The sequence below is a fragment of the Chiloscyllium plagiosum genome, chromosome 21 (genome assembly GCF_004010195.1).
Source record: "Chiloscyllium plagiosum isolate BGI_BamShark_2017 chromosome 21, ASM401019v2, whole genome shotgun sequence".
Lineage (NCBI taxonomy): Eukaryota > Metazoa > Chordata > Chondrichthyes > Orectolobiformes > Hemiscylliidae > Chiloscyllium > Chiloscyllium plagiosum.
In genome coordinates this window covers 24,512,713-24,532,456 of record NC_057730.1, presented here as the reverse complement: position 1 = coordinate 24,532,456, position 19,744 = coordinate 24,512,713, and the positions used below count along the sequence as shown (strand labels likewise).

The 19,744-nt window shown below is 40.3% G+C and overlaps 1 protein-coding gene across 1 annotated transcript in view; it reads right to left on the bottom strand.

Moving 5' to 3' along the window:
* LOC122560664 (ankyrin repeat and fibronectin type-III domain-containing protein 1-like) overlaps positions 1-19,744 on the bottom strand; it is an 868,051-nt gene that overhangs the window by 104,801 nt on the left and 743,506 nt on the right. The window contains exons 10-11 of the mRNA XM_043711556.1: positions 14,096-14,209; positions 9,194-9,291 (exon numbers count right to left, since the gene is read on the bottom strand). Coding sequence (XP_043567491.1) covers positions 9,194-9,291; positions 14,096-14,209 — 212 coding nt within the window. The remainder of the gene's footprint in view (positions 1-9,193; positions 9,292-14,095; positions 14,210-19,744) is intronic.

Here is a 19,744-nt window from a genome sequence, read left to right as displayed (position 1 = left end):
TCCATATCAGGATTGGTAAGAAATCCCACTACCTAACAACACATTCTATATAGTTTTGCATCAGTATTTATCAAGAAGGAGGACATAGTAGGATTAGGGAGGGGTGCATTTTAAGGCATGTTGATTATCAAGGAGGAAGAGGTTTGGTTATCCTGAAAATTGATGGGATCTATCCCAGGATACTGATGGAGGCAAATATGGAAATGTTGAGACCTTGATAGAAATCTATATATCCTCTCTTGCCATAGGTGAGGTCCCAGAAGCCTAGAGAAGAGCCAATATTGAATAGGACAATAAGGATAATCTAGGAAATTATAGGCCAGTGAGTTGTAGATCAATTATAGGGAAATTATTAGAGGATTCTTAGGGACAGGGTTTATTCATATTTGGAAAAGAATGGACTTATTATGAATCGCTTTGTGCTGGGAGCAATTGTCTCTCAAATTTGATTGAGTTTTTTAAGGAAGTGATGAAGACAATTGAGGGTACAGCAATAGATGGTATTTCCATGGACTTTACTAAAGCATGTGACAAGGACTTTCATGGCAGGCTGGTCCAGAAGGTTAAGTCAGATAGGATTCACAGTGAGTTGGTAAAGGGCTAGGCCGTAGAAGACAAAGGGTAGTTGTGGAGGAGTGTTTTTCTGACTGGAGATTTGTCACCAATGGTGTTGTGCAAGGACCAGTGCTAAACCTTATATAGAGGTTGCAGATAGAGAGGAAAAATGTCAAAAGATGCTGCATTTTGAAATAAATGTGAGGTGCTCCATTTTGGAAAAGCAAATCAGAGCAAGACTTACACACTTAATGGAAAGATCCTAGGGAGTATTGTTGAACAAAGAGACCTTGGAATGCAGGTTCATAGTTCTTTTGAGAGTAGAGTTGCAGGTAGCTAGGATAGTGAAGAAGGCATTTAGTATGCTTTCCTTTATTGTTCAGAGTATTGAGTACAGGAGTTGGGAGGTCATGTTGCAGCTGTACAGGACATTGGTTAGGCCACTTTTGGAACATTACGTGCAATTCTGGTCTTCTTCCTATCAAAAAGGTGTTGTGAAACCTGAAAGGGTTCAGAAAAGATTTACAAGGATGTTGCCAGGGTTGGAGGATTTGAGCTATGGGGAGAGGCTGAATAAGTTGGGGCTGTTTTCTCTGGAGCATCGGAGGCTGAGGGGTGACCTTTTTATATAGGTTTATAAGATTGAGGGGCATGGATAGGATAAATAGACAAAGCCTTTTCCCTGGGGTCAGGAGTCCAGAACGAGAAGAGTAGGTTTAGGGTGAAAGGGGAAGATATAAAAGAGACCAAAGGGCAACTTTTGCATGCAGAGAATGGTGCATTTATGGAATGAGCTGCCAGAGGAAGTGGTGAAGGTTAGTACAAATGCAACACCTAAAAGGCACCTGGATGGGTATATGAATAGGAAGGGTTTAGAGAGACATGGGCCAAGTGCTGGAAAATGTTGGCAACTAGATTAGGTTAGGTTATCTGGTCAGCATGGATGAGTTGGACCAAAGGGTCTATTTCTGTGCTGTATATCTTTATGACTCTATACAGCAGGTTGGGTGCAAAATCAGCAGGTGGAGTTCAATCCAGGCATCTGAGATGATGCATTTTGGGAGGTCAAATGCAAGACAAATGTATACAGCAAGTAGTAGGACCATTGGTATATAGAGAGCTCTTGGGGTGCAAGTCCATAGCTCTCTGAAAGTGGCGAAACAAATTGATAACTTGGTTTAAAAAAAAGGGATATAGTATGCTTGCCTTCATCAGTCAGGGCATTGGGTATAAATGTTGGCAAGTCATTTTGCAGCTGTATAAAACTTCTTAATTAGTCCACATTTATAGCAATGTATGCATTCTTGTTACCACATTAATGCCTGCATGTTATTCCTATAGAGAGGAAGCAAAAGTGGTTGGCTGGATTGGAAGATATTAGCTATAAGTAGTGGTTGGACAAACTTAAATTGTTTTCGCTGGAGCTGAGGGGTGACCTGAAATAAGTATATAAATTGAAAGGTGTGGATAGGCAGTCTTTTTCATGATGGAAATATTAAGTACGAGGATGTATAGGCTTAAAGTGAAAGGGGAAAAGTTTTTTTTTAAAGGAGATGTTTTTCTTTATTAATTTATCCATTCGCAGGATAAGGACTTTGGTGGCCAGGCAGCATTTATTGCCCATTCCTAATTGCCCAGAGGTCAATTGAGAGTCAACTACATTGTTGTGGATCTGGAGTCACATGTAGGACAGACTGGATAAGGGTGGCAATTTCCTTCCCTAAAGAACATTTGTGAACCAGATGGATGTTTCTGACAATTGACAATGGATTCGTGGTCATCATTAGACTCTTTAATTCCAGATATTTATCGAATTCAAATTCCACCATCTGTTGTAGCAGGATTCGAACCTGGATCCTCAGAACATTATAGAATCCAAACAGTGTGGAAACAATCCACTCAGCCCAACAAGTCCACACTGACCATCCAAAGAGCAGCCCCCTACCCTTTCCCTGTAATTCTACATTTCCCATGGCTAATGCACCTAACCTACATATCCATGAATGCTATAATATAGTATATAATTGAATACTATAGGCAATTTCACAAAGCCAATCAACCCAAACTGCACATCTTTGGACTGTGGGAGGGAACCGGAGCACCCAGTAGAAACCCATGTAGACATGGGGAGAATGTACAAATTCTACGCGGACAGTTGCCCAAGAGCGGAATTGAACCCTGGTCCCTGGTGCTGTGAAGTAGCAGTGCTAACCACAGAACTACCTGTCACCCCTAACAAAGTGGTGGAAATCTTTTTTATTCATTCGTGGGATGAAGGTGTCACTGATTAGGTTAGCATTTATTACCCAAAGGGCAGGTTAAGAGTCAACCACATTGCTGTGGGTCTGGGGTCACATGTAGGCCAGGCACATAAGAATTGCAGTTTCCTTCCCTAAAGGGCATTAGTGAACTGGATGGGGCTTTGCAACAATCAACAAAGGATTTATTATCTTCATTAGATCCTTAATTCCAGATTTTTGAAAAATTGGATACAAATTCCACCATGGTAGGATTTGAATCTGTGTCCCAGGATGTTACTGGGATCACTGGATTGATAGTCCAGTGATAATACCATTAGGCCATTGTCGCCTTTTTATATCTGGGTCTCGAGTTAAGAGTCCAGTGATAATATCCTTAAGCCATTGCCTCCCCTGTGCGAGGCCAGTTTTGTTTTACACAGATGGTGCTTGAAAGGCATTGTTGGGGTGGTGGTACAAACCGATATGAAAGCAACGTTTTAAGGTGCATTTAAACAGATACATGAACAGGGAGGGAATATAGTGTTATGGACCATGCAGACAAATGGGATTAGATTAGAAATGACATCATGATCTGCATAAACATGGTGGGCCAAAGGGCTTATTCATGTGTTGTACTGTTCTATGTTCTATTTGTGGTAATGTAATTGATATAATGCCTAATGATTGATTAAATCGATCCCAAGATTGACTTTGTACCTGGGTTTATTAAAACGTCAAGCTAAATTTGAATTTCCCTCAAGACTATAATAAACACAACCAATAAAGAAAACTGCATGATGGAAAATGTACATGCGCACAAAGATACCTTTAAGACAGTATGAAGAAAGAGTGTCCTTTTTTTTGTTAATGGGTTGTGGTTAGACCCAATTACTTTTTTTCACGCAGCAAAATTATGTTACACACAACTAAGTGACTTTTGCACCACCAAAAAGTGATTTTTTTTTTTTTCTTCTTTTTCTTTTAACTACCAGTAATCAAGTATTTGCATGCAGTGCCCATTAAGGGCAATGCAAACCATCAAATGTGAGGGTGAGGTAGGGAGAGAGGGAAGGGACTAAATCAAACTGGAACCCAATTACATTAGCTTGATTGTGAGTATATACACCTTTTTTGAGTAATTGGAAAACTGGGTAGGCATCTTGTGTGATAAATGATCAATATTATGATTAGTGGCTGTTTCCTGATACTAGTTACAAATGGCATGCGTAAGTAAACACACAATGGAAGAGACACAACCTGTTTCCAGTAACTGCTGGTTCACTGTAATTAAAATCAGAAGTTTTGAGACAAAAATCTGAATTGTAACAGATCATAAAATTCAAGTGGATTCTACCTCTCAAGGAACTGATGATAACTTCACAAATCACTAGTCTAAGTACAATATTCTTGTACTGAAAACAATCATGAACTAATGTTCTTCCTGGTCTGCTGTAGCTGTATGAGTCAAGATTACAGTGGTGCTGGAAAAGCACAGCTGGTCAGGCAGCATATGAGGAAAATCTGAAGCAGACATACTGCAAGCAGCCATCTTAAGGTCTCTTCAATACATTCTGCTGTGCTCATTATGTAATGTCAGGTGTGTGAGAAAAAGTACAGTGACTGAGCATCATAAGAATATTCAGAGGTATGAAAGTTACTATGAGCAACTTAAACTAAAATAGACCTAAAGAAACATGATACAACTGAAACACGAGAGAAAAAATGGCTGTCCCATTCCTCTCCAAGATACAGTGAAAATGAAAGGTGACATGAAGCAAAACTTGCAGTGTTTCAACACACTGAAATTTGTTTAACAAGGCCAAGGTTGTCCATCATTACATTCTTATCACTTTAGGAAGGGAATAGTTCAGAATGTATTTAACCCCGAATTGCTCCAAAGAATAGAAAAAAAACAGAAATTTTTAATGTTTTGAAGTCGTGTTTGAATCTGAAGTGTACTGAACTTATGAATGTTGGGTTTTTTTTCGGTACTGGGGCCCAAGGTACAAAAGAGTTCATTGACCAACATGTGAACTCATTAATTCCGTTTACAAAATCCTGTGAATTTGTGCAATTAAAAGATGATCTATTCAAGCAGAGAATTGTATAGGCATAAGGAATCCTGCAATAAGGACACTTCTACTGGGGGAATGAGAAGCCAAGTAATTGGCAGGTGGATAATTTGCTATGGTTGTAAATCAATAGCTAAAGCATTTTCATGACAGACCAGGTCTTACATAATGCCAATAGATACTCCGGCCCCAAAAGGCAGAACAATCACAAAGGGGAGATTGCAAATACTGCGGAAGTCACTGTGCAGAGAAGAAAGCATACTAGCATGAGGAAAAGGAGTGTTCTTGCTGCACACATCTGAACCATTTTGCACATAAATGTATGGCTAAATGGAAGCATAAAACTCAAGTACAGATGACTGCAAGACTGATAGCAGCTGAAGGTCTTGATGAATCACCACACCATGCTGCAGGTTCATTTAGTCAAATCAATAAGTGATATAAGGTGTTGGAAATTAGGGTTCCCCTTAAACCGCTGTTCACTTAGCATTCCATGTTTGGTATTTCCTGCATAGCTTGAGATCCCATTTAATTGTCATATCAGTAACTAGCCTTCTGCAAATATAAGCAAATCTCTAGTAAATGAAAACCGAGGAGAGGTTAGAAGAATCACCAAGGTAATGACTCATGTCAAAATTGATCAGACGCCATTCTATTCCATTATCAGTGCAGTACATTGAAAAATAAAAGGTTTTTAGTTTTCACAAGGAATGAAAAATTAACCTAAAAATGGAGTTAGGCAAAGGGACAATGGTCATCCAAAATTAGGAGGAGCTGTCCCATGATCAATGGATGAGAGGGTTAGACAGGTGATTGACATAACAATCATGACAAATCACCAAAATAAGAGATATTGACATGATAGGTGTGCAGGAGGGAGCAAGGTTATTCAGGGAGATGTGCCACACTATGTCCTTGTCTAGACCAGGAGTTCCTGATCACTCTAAGGAAAGAACAAAGACGGTTAATATCAAAGATCACCACAAAACACTGCAAGACAAATGGGATGTAGAAGTGTGCTACCTCTACTCTTATTGACACAATGGCCCTGGGATCAAAGCCCACACCAGCCAAAATAGTGCAAAGCTAAGCAAGCTGGAAAATTGCTGATGACACTTGATATCCCAGACAGACAATGGATGGGAGTGGGGCTCTTAACACGCAAATGTAATTATCTTGTCACCATAGACTAGCATTCTGACTACTGGAAAGTCGATTAGCTGACTGTGATGACTATTGCTGTTTGTTGAATACCTGAAAACATATTTCAGCTATTATGAGAATCCCAATATTGCATTTTGTGATAATGGTCCTCAGTTCATAAGTGAAGAATTTTTTTGCTTCATTAAACACTTGGGAAATTCAACACCACACAATCTCTGTGCTATCCCCAGTCAAATGAAATGTGAAAATTGCAAAAGGAATCATAAAGAAATCAAGCAAATCCTACACAGAAGCGTAAAAGGCAATCCTCATTTGGAGAAACATACCTACTGAAGGAATGATAAGTAGTTCAGTACAAAGAACAACATCACGCAGCACAAATTGCTGTTTCAACAGCAAACAAGCAACTGAGGCCGGAAGTATAAACCGGTGAGAGTGACAAAATCAAGGTGAAATAGCAGAAAGCCAAATTTTACACTGAATGTTAAACTATTGCCAGAGTTGAGTATTGGACAGCCAGTGAGAGCATAAACCATCAACACTCATCAAAAGCCCAACTATCAACTTGGGAGCCACATAAAACAGTTGTCACTTCCATAATGCATGGTGGAAGTGATGTAATAGATATGCCATCACATGCATAACTGAAGAAGCTCTTCCTCAAGCTGTATTGGTTTTAATTTTCCAAAACTCTTGAGAATCAGGGAAGGCTCCTTTTAGATAAGAAAATAACTCCTTTATTTAAATAGTTTCCAGCTTTCTGTCACCCTACAAATCGGTTAGCTTAATAGCTGTCATAGGGAAAATGTTAGAAGCTATTATTAAAGATGGGGCACTTATTTAAGTTCAAGGTAATCAGGCAGAACCATGGTTTTGTCAAAAGGAAAACATGTTAACCTAATTTATTAGAGTTCTTTGAAGATGTAACAAGCATTGTGGATAAGGGGAAATCAGTGGATGTAAGATTTCCAGGAAGCATTTGACAAGTGCCTCACCAAAGATTATTCTGGAAAATTAAAGCTCATAGTATTGGAGATAGCATTTGGCATGGATAGAAGACTGGTTGGTTAAGAGGAAGCAGAGAGTAGGAACAAATAGGTCTTTTCCAGGGTGGCAGGATGTCACCAGGTTATGCCAGAGGGGTTGATACTAGACCTTAATTGTTTATAATTTATATAAATGATCTAGATGAATGGAAGAAGGTATGATAGCTAAATTTTCTGAAGATACAAAGAGAGGAAGGAAAGTGAATTGTGAAGAAGAAATAAAGTGCCTCCAAAGAGATATCGATAGGTTAGGTGAACTGGGTCAGGAGGCCTGGTTTCAAAATCCCACCTTGCTGCATGTCACTACAAAACTATTCCTAGATAGGTTAAGTGAGTGTGCAAAGATCTGACAAATGGAGTATATTGTGGAAAAACGTGAAATTGCCCATTTTGCAAGAATGAATATAAAAAAATGCATATTATCTAAAATGGTGAGAGATTGTAGCGCTCTGAGATGCAGAGAAATCTAGGTGTCCAAGTGCATTAATCACAGATAATTAGAAGGCAGGTAAAGCAAGTAATCAGGAAAGCTAATAGAATATTATGGTTTATTGTGAGGAGAACCGAAAGCAAGAGTAGTGAAACTATGCTTCAACTACACTGGAAATTGGTGATACCAGATCTGGAGTACTGTATAAAGTACTGGTCACCACACTTGTGGAATCAAGTTATGAGATGGAAATAGTTCAGAGAAGGTTTACTTGAAGAATACCTGGAATGAATAAATTGCCTTAGGAGGGAAGATTACACAGGCTAGGCCTGTATCCTTTGCAATTTAGAAAAGTCAGGATTGACTTATTGAAACAAAGAAGATTTGTGTGACTTGATGGGGTGGATGTGAAAAGGATGTTGCTACTTGAGGAAGATTCTAAAATTAGGGGTCATGGTTTAAAAATAAAGGGTTACCCATTTAAGACAGAGACGGAAAACCATTTTCTCAGAGAGATGACCGTCTTTGGAAGTTCCTTCACCAAGAGGCAATAGTTTCTGGATTACCAAGGGGATGAAAGATTATTAGGGGTGTGCAGGAATATAAAGTTGAAGTTAAAATCAGATCTGCTGTGATGTTATTGAATGGCAGAGCAGGTGTAAAGTTCTAAGTGGCCTACTCTTGTTCCATGTTCAGATGTCTGTACAATGAACTGCAGGCAGCTGATCAGGAAGATATGAACTCATCACCTTCACATTCCACAGATCAACTATCAGTCCCAGAGGTCCACAGCAACCTAACAATGGAAATGGAACAACAAATAGCACAGCACAGGAGTGAAATTCTCTGCTGAAGAAACATTACTCAGATGAACAGCCAACAATAGCATAGATATAACCTTTAAATCATGCTGGGCTCTTAATAGTGTGTATGCAATGCAGAGACTGAGGAGAATAACAAATCACTAATACATGAGAATGTTAGTGTATATGTCAGGCCAGTTGTGTAACCCAAAATGTGAATGGTGAGGTGTGCAAGTTTTGTGTTTTGGTAAGGGGTCTAATTGGATTGAAATGCAATTATGTACAAAAGTTCTTCCTGGTCTGTAGTCATTTGACATTTACCATTAGGCACACACTGCAGGCAAACATCTTATAACCAGTTCAATAAAAAAAAAGACCGAATTTTTGTGCTTGATAACACCCATCAGAGGATAAATTTGTCTAAACTCTGTCTGCTCTCAGAGCTTCGTGTTGTACTGTATATATGCGACACCTTGATGTTTGATATCAAAGTTGCAAAGCAACAAATCTTTATCTTAACTTAATGATGCAACCAGTGACTTCATTAATTTAACATTTGAATTATACCCAAGACAAATAGTGACATTATGTGGGATCATTAATTACCCATGAAGCTGGTATTAATTTTGATCATTAATATAGAACATAGAACATAGAAGAATACAGCGCAGTACAGGCCCTTGGGCCCTCGATGTTGCGCCGATCCAAGCCCACCTAAACTACACTAACCCACTATCCTCCATATACCTATCCAATGCCCTCTTAAATGCCCATAAAGAGGGAGAGTCCACCACTGTTACTGGCAGGGCATTCCATGAACTAACGATATGTTGACTTTTAATTCACTGCATGGTAGTACATGAGTAATATGTTTCCTACTTACTGTGATAAGGCCTGTCATTGTATAGAGTAGAGTTTTCATGTCATCCAATAAGGCTTCTCCTGTTATTGAACTGAAGATATGAGAAGTGCTCCATTCAACTGCAAGGAAACAGAAACAATGAATGCTGAAAAGCAGAATTACAAGTATAAAAATGCAAAGGTATGGGCAAAGGTATTTCCTTTTCTAGAAGAAGAAACCGGGGAAGTTCAAAAGATCATATCTTGAAGATCTTCCTCATAATTTGATGGGAAATTCTCACGAAAAGCAGAATCTTCCCATATGGATCCTAAGTCCAATGTAGAACTGTCAGAACCAGTCACCTCTGATAGAGGGCATGTTAGTTTTTCTCATAAGCTAAGGTAGTTTTAAGTTCATTATATATGCATGAGGTGGGTTTTTGTTTTTGCATGAATATAATGACAAATCTGATGGAACAGGGAGTCAGTTCTCATCCCAATTAGTAGCTTCCACAGTCAAATGTCCTGGAGACATTTTTAAGGGGCACCCAGGGAGCACTTCATTCACTGAATACATGTAACATCATTCAGCTTGTGTTGGTTCCCCACATTTCCCTAGAGATGTCTAAACAAATGGGGGAAAAAAAACTGGACACTGGGTTTAGCAATGACTGGCTGGAGCTTTTACTCCAGGGCGTCCAGAAAAGTCAAGGTCCTCTTCCGCAGGGATGGCAACAGGAGACCAGCCTGGACTGAAGTAGAGGCACAGGTCAGTTCTTATGTGCCCCACAAGATAAGCAAGATCCAGTACAAGAAAAGGAACAAATATCTCCTCTGCTCCACAAGGGTAAATGGCATCGTCTACTCACTGAGGAGAAAGTGAGGTCTGCAGATGCTGGAGATCAGAGCTGAAAATGTGTTGCTGGAAAAGCGCAGCAGGTCAGGCAGCATCCAGGGAACCGGAGAATCGACGTTTCGGGCATAAGCCCTTCATTTCCTGAAGAAGGGCTTATGCCCGAAACGTCGATTCTCCTGTTCCCTGGATGCTGCCTGACCTGCTGCGCTTTTCCAGCAACACATTTTCAGCCATCATCTACTCACTACCAACTGACACTTTTATAGGTGCCTCACTCAGTCTAACTATGCCAGTGTAGACATTTGTCAGATTGATCATCTGCATCTGTACTGTCTTTTTTTTTTTTTGGCCCACCTAAAAGACAATACAATCTCCTCTCAAGAACCTGGAACTCACACCCTACCACGTTTACCTTTGCCTTCTGACTGGGCTTTACCCCATGCCATGCAGCACCATCATTCACAGCTACAGAAATAAACTTTTTATAACACCATTGGCACCACTGATATCTAGTTCTCTGTGCCATACCCAGCCCAGCCAGTAGCCAAAAATGACCCTGGTCAGAAACATGCTGCTATATCCAACTTTCCATATTTTAGATGGACAGTTCACCTTTCGCCTAGGGGAAAGTGAGGACTTGCAGATGCTGGAGATTAGAGTCCAGATTAGAGTGGTGCTGGAAAAGTACAGCAGGTCAGGCAGCATTGAAGGAGTGGGAAAATCGACGTTTTGACCAAAGCTCTGATAAAGGGCTTTTGCCTGAAACGTCAATTTTTCCTGTTCCTCGGATGCTGCCTCATCTGCTGTGCTTTTCCAGCACCACTCTAGTCTTGACCCCAGTGTACCTTCCCCACTGACTCTCCTCCCCCTGTGCTGCCTTCACTCTACCCTGCGCTGTTTAGCCAGCTCTAGTTTCCTCTCTTGCCTTCACTCTATCCTTTCCTTTTAAGAGACATACACCTCTCATTTGCTGACTCAACCTACCCTGGCCCAGCCTTTCCCCCCACCCCCCCACCTTGTGTTCCCTTTGTACTATTTGGACAATTTAATCTGCAACTCAATCATTGACCTTAACTTAAAACTGTATTGCTAGAAGGACAAAGCAGCTTACTCTGAAATCTTGAAAGGAGTCAAGTTTGCGAGGTGAACAATTCTGATATGCAGCCAGGTTTGTGAAGGCAAGTATTTCTTAATTAGATGGTACTTAATTGGGATGAGGCAATTGATTCTGATGAGTTGTCTTTTAATGAGATGCAAATGCATGGAGATAAGCTTTCTGACTCTGCAGTTGGACATACTGACTCACCTTTTTAAGGTTGGAGAGCTTAATTGCAAAAATGTAATGTATTATCAAGATTCTGGTTTTCACTCTTGCTCAGTAAAATTCTCTTGCACACCAGTCTACCTAACTGACTCATTTCAACATGAATAAAACCGATGCCCCTAAAGACCTTAACAACTTGACAAGGCTCTGATGAATGGTTACAGTTATTAGGCTCTAGGAGCCCTTCTCTTCACATTAATAAGAAATTCTTTAGAGAAATTGCCTGTAATATTATAAAACATTCAGTGTTCTCATATGGAGTTTTAAGGGATATGTGAGTGGATAAAATCTGACAAATGAAGTATAATATGAAAAGAAGAATGAAATTGTCCATTTTGGCTGGAAGAATAAAAAAGGATATTACCTAATTGGTGACAGATTGCAGATGCTTGAAATGCAGGGGACCACTACATTCTCTCAAAGTTTGGAAGCTGGTACAACCAGTAATTAGGAAAGCTAATAGAATGCTAGCATTTATTGCGAGGAAAATTAAATACAAAAGGGAAGTTATGCTTTAGTTATATAAAGTATGGATGAGACACATCTGGAGTATTGCATGCAGTATTGATCACCTTTTATTTAAGGATTTATATGCATTGGCAGCAGTTCAGAAAATGTAATACATTAGTAATGATTTAATATCTGAGATGGGGAGGTTATCAAATGAGGAAAGGTTGAACATGTTAGGGTTTGTATCCAGTGGAGCTTTGAGCAAGAGGTGAGATTGAAGCAAATAAAATCATGAGGATTCTTGACATGGGACATGAAGAAGTGACAAAGACGATTGATGAAGGTAAAGCAGTGGAAGTTGTCCAAATGGACTTCAAGGTATTCAACAAGGTTCCGCATATTAGACTGATTAGAAAGGTTAGATCACATAGAATCCAGGGTGAGCTACCCAATTGGTTACAAAATTCGGCTTGAAGGTAGAAGACAAAGAGTGGTGGTGCAAGGTTGATTTTGGCCTGTGACCAGTGGTGTGCTGCAAGCATCGGTGCTGGCTCCATTGCTTTTCATCATTTATATAAATGATTTGGATGTAAATAAAGGAGATATGGTTAGTGAGTTTGCAGATGACCCCAAAATTGTTGGTGTAGTGGATAGTGACAAAATCTATCTCAGCATACAACAGGACCTTGATCAGATGGGCCAATGGACCGAGGAGTAACATATAGTTAAATTGAGAAATGTTAGGTGATGCATTTTGATAAGGCAAATCAGGGTAGGACTTGTACACTTACTGGTAGGGCCCTGGTGAGTGTTGTCAAACAAAGGGACCCCAGGGGTGCAGGTGCATAGTTCCTTGAGGCATTTGACATGCTTGCCTTGATTTGGTCAGTGCATTGAATATAGGAATTAGGAAGTCATGTTGTGGCTGTACAGGATATTAGTTAGGCCACTTTTGGAATACTGCATTCAGTTCTGGTCTCCCTGCTATAGGAAAGATGTTGTTAAACTTGAAAGGGTGCAGAAAAGATTTACAAGAATATTGCTAGAGTTAGAGGATTTGAGTTAGAAGGAGAGGCTGAAGAGGTTGAGGCTTTTTGGCCTGCAGCATTGGAGGCTTAGGGGTGACCTTTTTTATAGGTTTATAAAATCATGAGGGATATGGATGAGGTGGATAGCTGAGATCTTTTTTTTCCCCCCCAGAGGTGAGTCCAAAACTAAGGTGAGAGGAAAAAGATTTAAAAGGGACCTGAGGGGCAACTCTTTCGTGCAGAGGGTGGTGTGTGTATGGAACAAACTGCCAGAGAGAGTGATGGAGGTAGGTGTAATAAGAACATTTAAAAGGCATCTGGATGGGTACATGAATAGGAAGGGTTTACAGGGATATAGGTCAAATACTGGCAAATGAGACTAGATCAGTTTAGGATATCTAATTGACTTGGATGAGTTAGACCAAAGGGTCTGTTTCCATGCTGGATAACTCTGACTCTAAGTGAAAAGGATATTTGGGAAAATTGTGGAAGAATCTAGAACTAGGGGGTCATTGTTTAAAAATGAAGTGTCACAATTTTAAGACAAACAAGAAGTTTTTTCTCTCATGGAGGGTCATGGTCTCATAGATGTTGGAACTCTCTTCCTTAAAAGAATGTTTGAACAGTTTAAGTCTGGGTAGATAGGTTCTTGACAAACAAGAGAGTGAAAGGTTATCATAGGTGGGCATGTGGAGTGATCAGATCAACTATGGTCTTTCTGATGACACAGCAGGCACAGATCTTTATATTTTGTGACAACTGCAGAGTTGGCACAGAGGTTCATGGGAATATCACCTACAGTAAGGTACATTTCAAAAGCTATTTATTGGCTAGGCTACACTTTGAGACATCATGAAGACTTGAAAGGTACTATATAAATGTTTTCTTTTATATTTAACATGTACCTTTTACAAAACTGAAGAAAAATAAAGTTGGATATTTGTGATTATTTGCTGGTATATTAGACTGTTCCTCAGACTGCTATGTATCATAGATTAGACAAGAAAATTAACACAGACTTTATTATGTTAGCAAGTGTTGGACAACGTGCTTTCACTTGAATACCTAAGTTTCAATCAAGACTTTTGTAATTAGGTGAATATCTACTACCTGTTATCATCCTTTGTAAGAAGGTTTTGGTCTGTTAATCTGTTGTCAGAAAGTTTCATTGACAGATGCCAAAAGGGTAGGTTATGCAGAACTCCAAATATGATCTCAGCACAGTCATTACTGGGTTAGGATAACCAATATAAGACTTCAATAATTGAACCACACATAGATCCTTACCTTTATATTTTGTGACAACTGCAGAGTTGACACTGAGCGGTTCGTGGAATGTCACCTGCAATGAGGTGCTACTGGCTACAGATAACTGCACGTGGGTTGGTGCTTCTGGAGCTCCTGTATCCGGGACAAGAACAATTGTTTATAAATTAAACCTTAAGAATGAGGTATCAAAAGAAGGTGCAGAATGGCTGATGCTGTGAAAGGATTCAATAGATGGCTCCAATACATTGATAGGGCATATTGTAGAATATGTAGTTGGTTTGAACCCAATGATAACACCTTATACATGACATAACCAACAGAAGGAAGGGCAAAGCAATGGCTAAACATCCTTGAGGTAGTCCTGACTTTTTCAGTGCAGTATCTATGCCACCAGCTAGCTGCATGTTTGGTAACATACTACAGTATAACTCAGTCACAATTTTCTTGGTAATGTAAAGCCTACTCCGATGCTGTTCTTCTACCAGATGCAGGTGTATCTATCTCAGCTTATATATGCTGCCATGTGGATTCTAGCAGATTGATTATATGTGCTTCTAATCCTTCCATTACTCTCTATCTTGTGGGCACAAAGATCAGAATCATTGAATGAAACAGCACTGTAAGAGGTCATTTAGGCTATTCTGCCCCTGCATTTTCTCTGAAGACTGTTAAATATAGCCCTTCAGGTATTTGTGAAATGCTTAAAAATTACAACTTGCTGCATACTTGTCTCTCCTATCCTGACGTCACAGATTTCCATGTCAACCAGCAAGAATGGCCCAGCAGTAGTAGGTCTCCTAAAGGACATAGCTGCTACACTGTGGGTCTGTGGCAGGTGGTGAGGGAACCATTTAGAAGGGAAAAATAATTTTGACCTCATCCTTTCCAATCTGCTGGCTGCAATTGCATCTGTTCATAAAAGTATCAGTAAGAATAACCACTATTCAGTTCTTGTGGAGATGAAGTCCTGGGTTCACATTTTGTTTCATCGTGTTGTGTCACTATCACCAGGTTAAATGGGATAGACTTTGAACAGATGACTCAACTTGAAACTGGACATCCATGAGACGCTGTGGACCATCAACAGCAGAAATGCATTCCAGCACAATGTGCAACATCATGACCCAGCATATTTCCCCCCCCCCCCCCCCCCCAGCCCCTCAACCACTACCATCAAGTAAGAGGATCAAGCCTGGTTCAATAAAGAGTGCAGGAGGGCATGCCAGGAGCAGCACCAGACATACCTAAAAATGAGATGTTGACCTGGTGAAGCTATCAAATAGGATTACTGGCATGCCAAACAGGATTAGCAGCAAGTAATAGTCAGAGTTAAATTACCTCACAACCAACAGATCAGATTTAAGATCAGTCATCAATGATATTGGGCAATTAAACAACTCATTAAAGGAGGAGAAGGCTCCATAAATATCCCCATCCTCAATTATGGAAGAGCCCAAAACACCAATGCAAAAGTTCAGGCTGAAGCATTCATAGTCAGAAGTGCCAAATTGATGATTCATCTCAGCCTCTTCCAGTGGCCCCCACCATTATAGATACAATTCTTTAGCTAATTTTATTCACACCACGTGATATCAAGAAAAGATGGAGGGACTGGATACTGCTAAGGCTATGGGTCCTGACACTATTCTGGCAATAGAATTGAAGAACGTATCACTTCCCCAGCCAACCTGTTCCAGTATAGCTACAACACCGGCATTTACCAACAATGTGAAAAATTCCTCAGTATGGTGTTCGAGGTGAGCTGCTGGGATGGATTGAGGATTGGCTGTCTAACAGAAGGCAGAGAGTTGGGATAAAAGGTTCTTTTTCAGAATGGCAGCCGGTGACGAGCGGTGTCCCACAGGGTTCGGTGCTGGGGCCACAGCTGTTCACATTATATATTAATGATTTGGATGAGGGAACCGGGGCCATTCTAGCGAAGTTTGCCGATGATACAAAGTTAGGTGGACAGGCAGGTAGTACTGAGGAAGTGGGGAGGATACAGAAGGATCTAGACAGGTTGGGAGAGTGGCCCAGGAAATGGCTGATGGAATTTAACGTGAGCAAGTGCGAGGTCTTGCACTTTGGCAAAAAGAATAAAAGCATAGACTACTTTCTAAATGGTGAGAAAATTAATAAAGCCAAAGCACAAAGCGATCTGGGAGTGCTAGTCGAGGATTCTCTAAAGGTAAACATGCAGGTTGAGTCCGTGATTAAGAAAGCGCCTGAGGATGATAAGCACCATGCAGTTGCTGACAAATACAAAGCTGGGAACAGAGTTCTCCGTTAATATTACCTACAAAGTGTGGTCCATTGTCCGAGTTAATGCACGCAGGTATACTGAAGCAGGGAATTATTTCCTTAAACAAAATCTTCACCACAGTCTCAGCAGTAGCGTTAGGAGGAGGGTAGGCTTCAATCCACTTCGAAAAGACATCAGCAATAAGCAAAACACATTTATAGCAACTCAACTCATTTCAAGCCGGGACGCTAAATGTCTTCAAGGCCGAGATTGATAGATTCTTGTTGTCTAGAGGAATTAAGGGCTACGGGGAGAACGCTGATAAGTGGAGCTGAAATGCGCATCAGCCATGATTGAATGGCGGATTGGACTCGATGGGCCGAATGGCCTTACTTCCACTCCTATGTCTTATGGTCTTATGTTCTGTACACAAAAAAGCAGAACAAATCCAACTTGGGCAATTACTGCCCCATCAGTCTATTCTTGATCAGTAAAGTGATAGAAGGTGTCATCAACAGTGTTATCTAGCAGCACCTACTGAGCAATAATCTGCCAGGGCCACTCCGCTCCTGATTTCATTCCAAACATGTTCAAATATGGACTAAAGGACATAATTCCAGAGAAGAGGTGAAAGTGACGGCCCTTGACATCAAGGCCGTATTTGACAGAGTGCCGCATCAAGGAGTGTGAACAAACTGAAATCAATGGGCATCGGGGTAAAATCTCTGCTGGTTGGAGTCATACTTGGCACAAAGGATGATTGTTGTGGTTGTTAGAAGTCAGTTATCTCTGTTCCAGGACACTCTTCAGAAATTCCTCAGGGTAATGTCCTAAGCCTAACCATCTTCAGCTGCTTCATCAATGACTTTCACTCCATCATAAGGATAAAAGTGTGTTTGTTCATTGATTGCTTAAGGTCTAGCACCATTCATGAGTCCTCAGATACTGAAGCAGTCCCTGTTCAAAGATCTTGGCATTACCCAGGTTTGTACTAACAGATGCAAATAATGTTTGCATTTCATGAATGTCATGCAATGGCCATAAGAATCGATCTAAACACCACCTCTTGACATTTCAATGATGTTGTCATTACCGAATCCCCCACTATTAACATCCTGGGTGGATCAGAAGCTAGGAACATTGCGGAGAGTTAGTTACTTACTTCCTGACTCCCCAAAACCTGTTCATCGCCTACATGGCACAAATCAAGAGTGTGATGGTGTATTCCCCTGGATGGGTGCAGCTCCAACTATCAAGAAGATTGACATCATCTAGGACAAAGCAGCCCATTTGATTGGTACCATATCCACAAGTATCCACTCTCTCCTCCATTGACACTTACTAGCAGGAGTGTGTACCATCCATGAGATGCACTGCAGAAATTTGCCATGGATCCTTAGACATGGGCCTTCCAAACCATAACCATTTCCATCTAGAAGAATAAGGCCACAGATGCATGGGAACACCACCATCACTTGCAAGTTCCCTTCCAAATCACTGACCATCCTGACTTGGAAATATATTGCCATTCCTTCAGTGTCACCAGGTCAAAATCCTGGAATTCCCTCCTAAAGTGCATTGTAGATCAACCCACAGCATGTGGATGTAGCAGTTCGAGAATGTAGCTCAGCTACACCTTCTCAAGGGCAACTAGGGACGCAATAAATGTTGGCCCAACCAGCGACCTCCATCTCATGAATGAACTGAAAAAAGGTTACTTTTCCAAAAACATTTTATCCGTGCTTGTAACTATTGACCTTTCTGATACTGGAAAGAATTTTGCCTTGTTTATTCCATCAAATCCCTTTATGATTTTGAACATCTCTTTCAAATCTCCCCTTAACATTCTCTGCTCTAAGAAGAACAATAACAGAATCCCCATGTCACTCTGTCCATCATCCTTTATATTATTCTAGTCAATAGACCCTCTCTAAGACATAGCCAGCCATCTTAAAGTATAGTTCCCAGTATCAGCAATAAAACTCCAGTGAAGATTTAATGTTTAGCATAATTCCTGTACCTTTTTAAAATTCTAATTCCTTTACAAATGGTTAGGAATTCGGGAAGTATTTTAACAGCCTTCTCCTATCATGAGTGAATTGTGTACACGTGACTCTTGGATTCTCTGTTCTTGCATCACCTTTAAAATTGTGCCTTCTGGTTCATTTTTAAAATTCATTCATGGGGATGAAGGCATTATTGGCTAGGCCAGCATATATTGCTCATTGGACAGTTTAGAGTCAACTACATTGCTGTGGGTCTGGAGTCACATGTAGGCCAGACCAGGTAAGGATGGCAGTTTTCCTCCCTAAAGGACATTAGTGAACCAGATGGGTTTTCCAACAATTGACAATGGATTCCTGGCTATCATAAACTCTTAATTCCAGATATTTAGTGAATTCAAATTCCACAGTCTGCTGTGGTGGAATTTGAACCTGGGTCCCCAGAACACTACTTGGGTCTCTGGGTTAAGAGTCCAATGATAATACCACTAGGCCATTGCCTCTCAATCATGTTGGTGTTTCTCATTTCTCACCAAAAATTAATAATTTCTCTGCTTTAAATTACGTTTGCTATGTGTGAATAACCAATAGGAAACATTTGGCCTAAGGATTAAAGGTCACCTGGTTTAAAATGATTTGACTTTAAGCTGGTTAGGGACTGGAATTCACTGACTGAAGAGGTCCTGGAAGAATAACCTGTCACTACATTTAAAATATGCTCTTGAAATGCTATAACCTTCAAGGCTACTGAGGAAGAACTGAAAAATGGGATTTGGCTGGATTTTTCTTTGCTTCAGATACAAGGGGCTGAATGGTCTCCTTCTGTGTACGCAATTTGCTATGTTTTTATGTTATGAAGTGGTTGATGTTATGATGCAAATGATGTGGTTGGAATATATTTTTACTGTAGTTGGAATCTGAGTTTGAGTTTGCAGTATTTGTGTTGCTAAGCAACAACTGTGAGCAAGATGGTAGCTGAGCTATTTCTCGTTACCTTCTTGAAGGATAATCTTTTACATTCAAGGAAAATAAACAGATGTCAGTATTTCTCTTGCTTTTTCTAACAATGTTATCAATTCACTTATGGCATTGCTTGTTACTTTCTGTGTGATCAACCATACTGAAATCAATTATGCAGCAAAAAATAAAGTTAATTCAGTACCTTCTTGTCTGTATGTCCCCATTGTACATTACCTGCAACTATCCTGGAAACTTACTGCATTTTTATTCTGGTTACAGATGGTATTTTCGTTTAGGACAATCTGTCACAGCCATGCACTTCCAATGAGGAGCCCACAGATTTCACACCCAGGAAGCCTGCCAGCCCAATCTGTCCACATCACTTACATTGCTTGTGTACAGGCTCATAAAAATGAAACTTTGCCAAGTTGAGGTCGTTCTTCTCAGTAATTAGGCATGAGA